The sequence below is a fragment of the Myxocyprinus asiaticus genome, chromosome 39, assembly GCF_019703515.2.
Source record: "Myxocyprinus asiaticus isolate MX2 ecotype Aquarium Trade chromosome 39, UBuf_Myxa_2, whole genome shotgun sequence".
NCBI lineage: Eukaryota > Metazoa > Chordata > Actinopteri > Cypriniformes > Catostomidae > Myxocyprinus > Myxocyprinus asiaticus.
Window position 1 is genome coordinate 37,831,994 of NC_059382.1, and position 12,172 is coordinate 37,844,165.

General features: G+C 38.0%; 1 protein-coding gene across 3 annotated transcripts in view; it reads right to left on the bottom strand.

Moving 5' to 3' along the window:
• LOC127429483 (period circadian protein homolog 2-like) overlaps positions 1 to 12,172 on the bottom strand; it is a 41,808-nt gene that overhangs the window by 18,916 nt on the left and 10,720 nt on the right. For 2 of the 3 annotated variants that reach the window (XM_051678501.1, XM_051678500.1), the window contains exons 4-10: positions 5,757 to 5,911; positions 5,534 to 5,655; positions 4,811 to 5,012; positions 2,395 to 2,446; positions 2,102 to 2,244; positions 1,837 to 1,915; positions 1,334 to 1,440 (exon numbers count right to left, since the gene is read on the bottom strand). In XM_051678501.1, the coding sequence (XP_051534461.1) occupies positions 1,334 to 1,440; positions 1,837 to 1,915; positions 2,102 to 2,244; positions 2,395 to 2,446; positions 4,811 to 5,012; positions 5,534 to 5,655; positions 5,757 to 5,911 (860 nt within the window). Of the gene's footprint in view, positions 1 to 1,333; positions 1,441 to 1,836; positions 1,916 to 2,101; positions 2,245 to 2,394; positions 2,447 to 4,810; positions 5,013 to 5,533; positions 5,656 to 5,756; positions 5,912 to 8,979; positions 9,116 to 12,172 lie in introns of those variants that run through there. The other variant, XM_051678502.1, reaches the window with a different exon arrangement.

Below are 12,172 nucleotides of genomic sequence, written 5' to 3' on the forward strand. Positions count from 1 at the left end.
TTTTCTGTCTATCTATCTGTTTCTTTCTGTCTTTCTGTCTGTCTGTCTCTTTATTTATTTCTGTCTATCCGTCTGTCTCTTTTCTTTCTGTCTGTCTGTCTATTTGTCTCTTTCTTTCTGTCTGTCTGTTCTTTCTTTCTTTTTCTGTCTATCTGTCTCTTTCTGTCTATCTATCTGTTTCTGTACAATATATATACATTTACATTTTAATGAATGATTTAATTCTGGATTGAATCAAGAAAAATGTGTATTATCAGATGGGTTGAATTTATTTTTAAAGCACATGAAAGACCTGCACACAATCCACTTCATTTCACGTATCCAGAATCATTCATTCTTTCTTTCTAAGGTTTTTTCTGTCTAATTTTCTGGCATGTAAAACCTTCAAACTTCTACAGTTAGTTTAAACATTATTTTAATCTTGTGTTGGATGTTGTATTTCGGCTTTGCTATACGCAACACATCATTTAAATAATTTAAAACCGACTGAATACTGTTCACAACACTACACTGTCATTTAAGGGTTAAACGTCTGCCGCAGAAGTTTAACCCTAACTCTAAATCCTATTTAAAGTTCAGTTTCAGGCTGCAGATGATGTTTGGACCACTCAACATGTTTGGCAGATATGGGACAATGATAATCAGTACATAGATTCAGAATTTATAATGTATCATTTTATTTGAACATGGTTGGCAGTGATTGGACGATGCTGGCCTTTAATTATAATCTGAATTATTTATTCAGCTTTATAGAAAATCAGCTGTAATGTCTGTATAATCTCAAAATCATGAATAACCAACACTCCTGGACACATAATAAACAATTTGATTTTTAGGAAAACTATTTGTTCTAGAAGTTTTTTTATTTAATTTTTTGCTTGTTTATTAGGTGCTAGTTACAAATCAAAAAGGGGAAATGGAAAATGCACACAGCAGTCATGCTTGGGTCTCAGGAGGTTAAACCACTGCTAAAGAACCACATAAAACCACTTTTTTCAGCGCTGGTCAGAATGGATCAGTCGTTTGTAATAAAGAATTTTTAAAAATTCACAAATGTTATATCAGATGGGTAAGAATCTTTGGAATTAATTGTATTAAACCATTAAACTTGCTAGCATACAGATACAAATTCTTCCAAAAAAAGTCCTGAGACTTGATTGCGGCTCAAATGCGGATTCGGTGTTCTGAGCGTGAAGCACTGCCTGGCAGAAGACCCTTTTGTGTCTCATGCCAAACAGATATTGGTTGACAACATTTGCCACCAAAAGGTACAACACCATGAATTTTCACACAAGAAATCGTTCTTTTTCTTAAGTTTGTGTTTGTATCTTACTTTTCCGGTGCACTGCCAGCATTCCAGGTCTGTCGCTGGGGTGTAGATGTAACAGAAGAGGTGTCCCAATCAGGTCCTGTGGCAAATATCCTAACAGAGGCACCACCCTGCAATGCATGCAACACAATTAGATATCCTTAAAACACATCTACTGTATTGTTATATTGTATTACCTAAAATTTTACTGCTAATTTTGAAACCACTAACTAACAGCGTTTCAAAAACAGTCAATTTTAGGTGCACTTAAAAGGAAATACTTAGTATACTTAAATACGTAAAAGAAAAGCAAGCATTATGCATGGCAGAGCCAGAGCATAGAGCAAATATATTCTCGTTAATTGCTTTAAACAAATGGCGTTTCAGCAGTCTTGCATGTTATTATTGCAGGTGAGCAACTGAACTGTCAATCAGTTAACCACAACCTTATATGTTCCTCATAATTAAGCTGTAATTATTTATAGTAATGCCAAAAAACTGCTAACAGACACACAGCACACACAAACCTCTCATCAACATCCTGAAACACACAGTTCGGCGTGTGTGTCGTGGTGAAGATCCTCTTATCCGGTGGAATTCTTGGTGCTGCAAATTAGAAAAAAACATGTAAAAAAGACTCAATAGTTGTTGTAATATTTGATCAACATTCATCCCAAATATCTTCATGAATCCACCAAAAAAGACATCCTGAAATCAGACCACATCCACCACAAGAGTGACACTTGTACGGTGTATGAGACTCTTGCATTAACGGTGTGAGTGTGTGTTTACCTTCATATCCAGAGGTAACTCTCTCAGCCAGTATGAGGCAGCAGAAATGTTCTTCAGAAAGCTCTGGGTCCTGAACCTTCATGAGATACGGGGTCATCCTGAAGGGATAGTACTGGAGATCTCCTTCCTTCTCTTTACCACCACTACACATACAAAAGTACATTTCAAGATTATTGAAAACCTATCACAGGCTATCTATTTAAATGTATCTCAAATATATTACAAAACAGATACTGTTTCAGTCATGGATGCTGATTGGTCCATTCAGTTGATTTAAGTCGAGCTTTTCTCACCTGATGCGACAGAAGAAAGATTTCTCCTGCATGAACTCCGTGGATGAAGACTCTGAAAGAGACATATGAAACAGCATGAATGTAAGTGAGAAAACAGAATGGTTGAGTGGATGAGTGAAATTAGACAGAGAGAAATAAACATGGAAACCTCGTCCTCAGTTTGCTAATCGATAAAATCGATGATGAAAATTACATATGTGACGTCACTTTACTGTAGTGAAAAATGTGTTTTCATGATAACTCATTTGAAAAATGACAGAGACAAGCTGAAGTGGAAAAAACACAACCCAAGTTGTCCAGCGCACATGAGCTTTTCATTTAAACTTGACACGGCTTTTTAAAATGCATTGCCTATGGTGCAAGGGCAAGACGCAACGGCCAAAAAAATGTATTATGCCTGATTTGTTTAAGATCCCAAATAACTAATTTGCTTATGCAATTTATCAAATTGCCAGAGTGCGTTATGGGCGCATTGCGGGTGATTTATTATGAAAACGGGAAAAACCTAAAGCAAAAGGAGGCTTTTGAATTTGGTAACTGTACCAAATATAACCATACTGCTCACTTACGGCTCTCACTAAATACCATTTCATTCTTTATTAGATATAATGTAGGACATGCCATTTCCATTTTTTCTGCTGTATTTTTACTTTAGGCTGTTGATTCAACACATTCATTCAGTGCGATTCATTATATAAAAATAACATGTTAAAAATATTAACGCAAATTATCATGTCCCTGGTCTGTAACAGAATATCCCTACCATTGGAGCAATTCTAGCTTGAAGTACCACCTGTTTTCAGCAGGGGGCAGTAAGCAAAACTCCAGCTGTATAGGCAATGCGCAGCTGTACAGACAACAAACCACACTCAGGCTTGCTTGACACTAGTGACAGCACAAGATGAGAACGCATACTAGTGTTAAAAAAACAGCTGGACGAAGCGCAATTCTAAATACAGGGATCTCGAGATGTGCTTTTCAATGTTTCAAACTACATTTAACTTGACACAGCAACCTGAAAACACTGTGTTTATGACGTGATGCAACCAAAGTGAGACGTTCTAAGCATCCGTCTGAGGCATGTGAACATTGATGCATCTTTAGAAAAGCCTGAATAATTAATCTCAACATGTTTGGCAGACATGGAACAATGATAATAAGTACATAGATTCTGGGACCTGGGTAGCTCAGTGGTAAAAGACGCTGGCTACCACCCCTGGAGTTGGCTAGTTCAAATCCCAGGGCGTGCTGAGTGACTCCAGCCAGGTCTCCTAAGCAACCAAATTGGCTCAGTTGCTAGGGAAGGTAGAGTCACATGGGGTAACCTCCTCATGGTCGCTATAATGTGGTTTGTTCTCGGTGGGACGCGTGGTGAGTTGAGCGTGGATGCCGCAGTGGATGGCGTGAAGCCTCCACACCTGCTATGTCTCCGTGGCAAAGCGCTCAACAAGCCACTTGATAAGATGTGCAGGTTGGCGGTCTCAGACACGGAGGCAGCTGGGATTCGTCCTCCGCCACCCGGATTGAGGCGAATCACTACGCGACCACGAGGACTTAAAAGCACATTGGGAATTGGGCATTCCAAATTGAAAAAAATACAAAATAAAAAAATAAGTACATAGATTCAGAATTTATAATGTATAATTTTATTTTATAATGGTTGGAAGTGATTGGATGATGCTGGCCATTACCTGTATATGAATTAATTATGCAAATATCTGACTGGTAAATTGCTTTGGCACTGGATATCACTTGTTTGTTTGACAGTGCAAAGAGAGAACATTGACATTTTGTTGTCAAAGTAGAAAAAACATTGTAACATAAAAGTCAAATCAAGTCAAATAATTTCTATTTGTATAGTTTTTTATTTGTGCTTTTCCCAATACACATTGTTCTGAAGCAGCTTTACAGAAAATCAGCTGTAATGTATGTAATGTCTCAAAAATATGAATAACCAACACTCCTGGACACATAAACAATTTGATTTTTAAAAAATATCTGTCTTTCTATAGCTTGGTATTATGAAAAATCTCACAACTTGGTCCCGTTGTCCACATATGTGGATATACATTTTTAGGAAAACGATTTGCTCTAGAATTATTTTTGAATGTTTATTAGGTGCTACTAGTTACAAATCAAAAAGGGAAAATGTGCACAGCAGTCACGCTCGGGTCTCAGGAGATTAATATAACATTAATGTGTGCCATCAATAGGTGTCCTATGTATTCTCTATTCTCAAAGTCTCTCTTTTGCCACAATGACAGCGTGATGCACAGTGCAAATCAGATTAACACCTGCCTTTAATTTATATTCATTTGTTCACGTAGTTACCACGTCTGAAATGGCTTTCAGGCTTGATAAATAACTTTGCAGTGGATTTGAATAAATATGCAATGTCCAATTTGTGTAGACTGACCTGTTCCAGTGCACATGCTCCAGGATGGAAGTCTGTACGGCGTGGTGAAGCTGTAGAACACACTAACGTCTCGAGGTGTCAGAAACTCCACAAACTTCCTGTCTTTGAACTCATCCTTTCTGCAGTTCAGGATTCCCGCAGCTTGCTCTGAAATGTACACGATCTTCCCCGTGATCAGGGACACTGCTACGGCGAAAATATCCTTCACACACAGACACAAATACATTTTTAGACATTGCATTATTTTGCTTTTACATCATTATTTCACATTATAGAGAATAATCTGACTTGTAGGTTTAAGTGATCTGTGATTACAATCTGACACACACACTTGTGTTGATGACAACAGCTTTGTTGTATTTTGTTTCATTTAATTCACAAAGAACCAAAGCAAGTCAGAGTCACCATATTTTAGATTGTAGCTTTGCATCTTTACACAGAATCTGGAGGAGGCAAAAATGCATCTTAGAGCCAGCAGTGTGAAAGACTCCTTTAAACTCAGCAGCATGTGATGGAAACATTATGATGAAGGCAGTGGTTTTCAATAATAACACACTTCACTTATTTGAAACAGTCTAGTACACATTCAAAGACACAATAATTTATTAAAAAGTAATCGGATCACAAATTAAACCCAGCATGTTCGCAAAGAATCTACATTTAGTGTCTTTACCTTGCCGTTCTAAAGCTGTGTGTGTGTGTGTGTGTGTGTGTGTTACTTACAGCATTTTTGAGGGTATATTCAGAGGTAATACTGTTGATTTCTTCAATTGTGTACGAGGACACATCCAGACCTGACGGCTGACTGTCATTGATCATGAGCATCTGGTAGTATTCTTCATTGGCTGGAAAAACAAAGACAAAAACGCTTAGCTTATACACAGGCACCCTCGTTTAAACATAGTATGCATTTATTTATGTATACGCATGTTTGTTGCTTTCTGACCTTTGACCTGTCTAACACAGCGCAGGGCGTATCTGAGCGTGTGAAGCGTACTAGCCCGGCCCTTGCTGCGTTTATCGTGTGGTAGGTGATATTTCAGCTCCTTCAGGGTCTTGAAAAGCTCCTTCTGAGTTTTCGCCTTTGCCGACTGTTCACTACTGTGGAGACAAAACAAACTTAAGTTCGATTAAAAAAAACAAGAACAACAACATCTTTTTCCAGTTTGTTTGTCAGTCCATTCCATTTCCTGCATGCTCCAGTCCAGTTTGTTTTAATGCATTCTGTCTCCATTTAGTGAGTGTTCTCCCTTGAAAATCCCTTTAAAGTTCTGTTTGTCAAAATCACACCACTGGACCAACACTCGCCCTATACATTTTAGTACTATTTCTTTGTCACATTTACTGTATCTGCATGTAGTTTATTTCTGGTTGATCATTTATTTGTTTATTTCTTCCTAGCAAATACAGTGGGGAGTGAAATTCTACTAATTCAATCTACAAAAACACTTCACTCTTTTATCATTTTTATAATGTAATTCAAAGAAAACTCATTACAAATGATATTATAAGCTTAACTATTAGAGTTGAAGGCTGAGAACAGAATCATGAATCATTTTATGTCATAACTTTTTGAAAGTTTCAAAGTCCACTTTCTGCTGTAAGTCATTAATCAAATGATACAGCTATTTCATAAAATACCAAGGGGTCTTTTTTCCCCCCTAATAAAACGATTTGATTGTACCCTACTGGTAAAGTTTGGACACGCTATTGAATTTAAAGGTCCCTGCACTCTTACTGCGAAATTGAAGAAAGAACTCCACATGCTGTGAGTCTCCGCGGTGTCATGCACATCGAGCCACGTGATTGCGGATTGACGGTCCCAGAAGCGGAGGCAACTGAGACTTATCCTCTGACACCCGGACTGATGTGAGAAACCGCGCCACCTCCAGGACCTACTAAGTAGTTTGAGCAGTTTATTTATAAAAAAAATAAAAACAAAAAGTTGCACATTTATTTTAATGCTCTAAAGCCAGCCAAGTCTGTACACATTTCCGTCAAGCGATGCAGCAACCTTATGATATTCATCTCACTTTATAAGTGTTAAATATGCTTCTCATGTAGGACAAGGATATTCACGGAGTGATTAAAGTCTGAAGTTGCACTCTGGTCTATCCGTGTATGCGTCAACAGGGCTGCAGGCTCTGGTGACAGGATAGCGAGGAGCGGCTCACATGCGTGATTAAATCGGGTTTATCTGAATTCTACATGAAAATTGTTTCAATTTTAAAACACTATGGAGCAATTCAACCATGTCAAATGAATAAAACAGCCACAATATTCTGAACTAGGTTTGTCAACAATACCGTAATCATATCTTGCGATACTATACCAGCTAAAGTATTACTATAATAATTAGTATCACGATACCACATTCTTAACAAAGTTCGTAATAGCAAAGGTGGTTCTCAGAAGCTAGCCATTGCACTTGTTACTCCGGAAGTGGTGAAAATAACTGATGGATGAACTGGGAAAAGGCTCAAATGGACTAACATGTTACCTAATACATTCTTAGTTTAATGTAAAAAAAACTTCACCACATCAAATCAGCCAATACAAATGGCAACTGCTTTCAACTTTTATTCCATTATTTCTGTGATTATTTGAATGTTGGTAACATAAAAATAAAGATATTGTAACGTTGAAAAGACTGTTTTGAGCAGCTGTTTTATTATCACAAACGCTTTAGCCCCTCTCTCCTGGTAAACAGCAGTACAAATGCAGATCTCACACACACTGGTTTGATCGCATGCCTCAGAGACTTGATCAAACCGATCATAAGTGCGAAGTTACCACAACCTTGTATTTGTTAAACGAGTTCAACGGTCGATTTTTCAGAGAAACGGTACATCTATAAATGTTAAAAGATAAAGCATTTAGGTTAAATGAAGTGGCATTAACCTGTGTATTCTGCAGAAGCAGTGGGATGTGTCTGAAGGTGTTTAATAAGGTTGCTGATGTTTCCCCCTTTGGCTTGAAATCTCTGTCGACATTCACGGCAGTTGGGTTTTCCCGGTCTCATCAGGCAAAACCCAAAATAATTCCAAATCTCGCTACGTGAATTGTGTTGTGTAAAAAGATTCTCGCTTTCCAAAATTTTACTTAAATCCATATTATCCATTAGGAGACACGACCACCAAATGAACATGCTGGGATTCAGATGTGTGTGTTTGAAGCATGTGAAAACCACACATTGAAAAATGAACAATACCATGTAAGGGGCAAATTCTAAACAGCATTTTGCACTCTTTAAGGGCAGTTCGTGAAGGGGACGCCACTCAAAGAATGTTATTGCAGACATAGTTCTGATTCAAATGAAGGTTTTAGTGAAAACAATATTTACTGCACATACAACCTAACTTACGGTACTACCGTATTGAAGGTACTACAGTTTAAAAAAATACTGTGACACCGCCAGTATTTTGAAGCTTTAGTATCGTGATACTGCCATAGCACCGGTCTACCATGCAATCCTATTCTGAACAGCACTGACAGGGGAAAGAGAAAACATATGCCCTGCACCAGCATCAATTACAAGACTTTTCACATCTTCACATCAACACCCTTACTAACATTCATCACACTGAACTGTAACAGAATTTTTCAATACCACCGTGAAAGATGTAGCTAAGAAAAAACATGGATAGCACATTTTCTCCTGTCGTGGGTGTGTAAGTATTTTGGACTGAAAGACTTGCTTGACTGTTGTCGAAATGACAAATTGTCACTCTAGTGTTTCCCTCATTTCACAAGGCAATGAGCTGTCATCAAACGATGATGATTACATGTGTGTGTGACTTTATTTTTTATTCAATTTTTTCAACAACTGAAGTACTTTGTTGTGGATTTCTCAAAGTGGATACTGGACTTGCACTTTTGAGAGAGCTCAATAAAATATTCAAATTAGATTTTGGTTTCATTTTTGACATAATAAATGTAATTGATTGGGTAAAATAGGTACATAATATTGTAATATTGAATGCAGGCCGCTGAATTGAATCAAAATCGTATTGTGGCAGACTCTGAGGTATTGGCAAACATCAATCACTGGCTAAGAGAATCGATATAAGATCGTATCGTGATGAACCGTGCAATTTACACCCCACTCTCAAGAGCCCATTAAAGGGTTAGTTCACCCAAAAATGAAACTCCTCTCATGATTTACTCACTTTTAAGCCATCCCAGATGTGTATGACTTTCCTTCTTCAGCAGAAGATTTTTATAAGCAGATTTCAGCTCAGTTTGTCCATAAAATGCATGTAAATGGGTGCCATCAGGCTGCTGGCTGTTTGACAGTCCAAAAGGCAGATTTAGGCAGCATTAAAGGAATCCACATGACTCCAGTTGATCAATTAATGTCTTCTGAAACAAATCAATAGGTTTGTGTAAGAAACAAGTTGATAATTAAACGTTTTTAACTTTAAATCGTTGTTTCAGGCCAGCGCTGTATTTCTGTTTGAAACGACCGAACTCTCGCATGACGTTCGTTCCTCTGTTGTCTATAAAGCACGTGCTTCCAACTTCTCGGGTGAACACACCATTGCGCTTACTTCACTGATGCGTCGACTGCTTGCAGGAAGCGATTTAATACAGTTAATAAAGTTTTAATTATCTATTTATTTTTTACACAAAACCTATCGATTTGCTTCAGAAGACATTTTAATTTTAATTGATCAACTGGAGTCGTGTGGATTAATTTAATGCAGCCTAAATACGCCTTTTGGATCATCAAACAGCCAGCAGCCTGATGGCACCCATTTACATGCATTGTATAGACAAACTGAGCTGAAATCTGCTTATAAAAATCTTCAGTTATACTCATCAGTCATAAATCATACACATCTGGGATGGCTTAAAGGTAAGTAAATCATGAGAGGATTTTCATTTTTGGGTGAACTAATCCTTTAACTTTGTTGTTTGATATGCTGCTCCACTCATGTGCCGTCTGCAGCCGACAGCCATTCATAATAATTAATTATAATTATATTTATCACACATTATACATTTGCACATATACAGTGAAATTCTTTTTTTCACATATCCCAGCTAAGCTGGGGTCAGAGTGCAGGGTCAGCCATGATACAGCACCCCTGGAGCAGATAGGGTCAAGGGCCTTGCTCAAGGGCCCAACAGTGGCATCTTGGTGGTGCTGGGGCTTGAACCCCTGACCTTCTAATCAGTAACCCAGAGCCTTAACCGCTGAGCCACCACTGCCACACAAAGTGAGATACACCTACCATCATTCTTTCGTCTGTATTATACCCATTAACACTCTTTTATACACGTATAGCATGTTTGCGCATTAGTGCCATGATTGCACAAGGTAAAAACTAAACATTACAAATTACACAGTATCTACTGCATATACAACATATTACTTTAAGTAATCTTCGGGTAGATTAAACAGCTTCTTTTAGTGATCTCTTGTGATCTACTCATAGAATGAGGCATGAAGTCATTGATAACACATTTTAATGTCATATTAGTTGATGTTTTACATGTAGTCTTAAGCATCCTCGTACAGTATTTAAATGCTGCTCTAAACCCCTCCTGCAGCGTTGTGGCTGGTGTTTGAATGTTTGCTGCAGAGCAGATTTAACAAATCAGAGATAAATGTAATACTATTCTGGTAAAAGGTGTGTTTGCTGACTTTTTAGAGACATATATCCAATCCAATAATTGATCCTAACTAGGCTATATCTGGACTGTATCTAAACAAACAAGAAATGTGATGGCATATTTCATTCATTTATAAAAAAAAAAAAAAAAAAATAAAATAAAAAATATATATATATATATATATATATATATATATATATATATATATATATATATATAAATTCCTTGTATTACAGTTGTCATATGAACAACAGTCAGTAACTGCAATGCTTGATTAAAGTCTCACAAGTCTAAAGTCACATGACATAAGTAACATTTCCAGAGACTGTTCATAGACTGTGTTCTGTTGTCTAATGTTGTAAGACTTCAACAGTTCTTAATTAATTTTGAGTTGGACATTCATAACTTGCACATCAATGCAAGATTAATACTATACCGGACTAGACCGGAAGCACTGTATGTTTCACGCTTTAGATTCAAATGTATCGGCTCATGAGAGTCATCTTTTCAGGAATCAGACTGTTCCGGAAGTGCTGTAAGTTTTGCGCTGTAGATTCAAAAGAACCGGCTCATCTAAATCGTTCTTTCGGGAATGGGACCATACTGGAAGCGCTGTCTGTTTCGCGCTGTAGATTCAACAGAGCAGGCTCATAAGAGTCATTTGTGTGTTTTACGCTTTTGACCCAGTAGAAGGCACCACTGCTGTAAAAATGCACTGCTGGAAACACTGGCTGTCTTGTTTGGAAGGCTGCGTCCTCCAGAGGTTGCATTTGTCGGCCGCATACGTCATCGAGGCGGTCTCGTTTCAGAAAAGCGAGTAGGACACTTCGAATGCAGCCTTCGAATGCGACCTTCGTTCACGGGAATTCGGAGGATGCCAGAGGTGTATCCTTCGTGGGCACTCACAACCCACAATTCTTTGCTTCAATGGAAATGTCTAAAAAAAAAATAATGCAAGTAATGTTAATTCCCAAGTTGAAGTACCTCAGTAGATGGGTGCAGAGTATATAATATGTATAATTATATTAATATATAATTAAAATAAAGTATTAGACTAAAAGTACACCTGTAAAATCTATTTTCTTTTCTCTCTACATCATTATAACTCTCCTAAAATGGACGTGACGACATGCGAAGGGCAGACGTGCGAGAGACAGCTCTGCGCACTTTGCAAATTTTTAAAATTATTTTCATGATAGAATCCGGTGAAATTGGATACACCCAGTTACGCATTTACTGTTTGAGGTAAACATGGCAAAGAAGTCAAAATCCTCGGGCTCTGGAGACATTAAAAGACACTTACGGTTAAAGATGAAAGCCCAGACAGGCCTGTGGACCGGTGACTCGATTTGGATGGCGCGGCAGGAGGAGGAATCCAGCGTCAAAACTGTCCAACATGTCGGTGATGTTGACGAAGGTACTTGCGAACTTGGAGGATCTCGATGTAATATGTCGATCGATTACGGCGATGGAAAAAAAATTCTCTGAGCTGTCACAAGAGTGACTGATGTTGAAAAACGAATCGATTATTTGGAGTCATCAGAGAGGGAATTAGCCGCTAATCCGCCCGCGACCAAAGCTGATTTGGAACGTGTTCTTGAAAAGCTTGAAGATCTTGAGTATAGAAGCCTCAGGAATAACATTCGAATTGTTGGAATTCCTGAGAATGAGGAGGGCAGAGATATGGTGAAATTCCAAGACGAGCTTTTCCCGAGTCTGCTCGACATAACAGGCCATAAATTG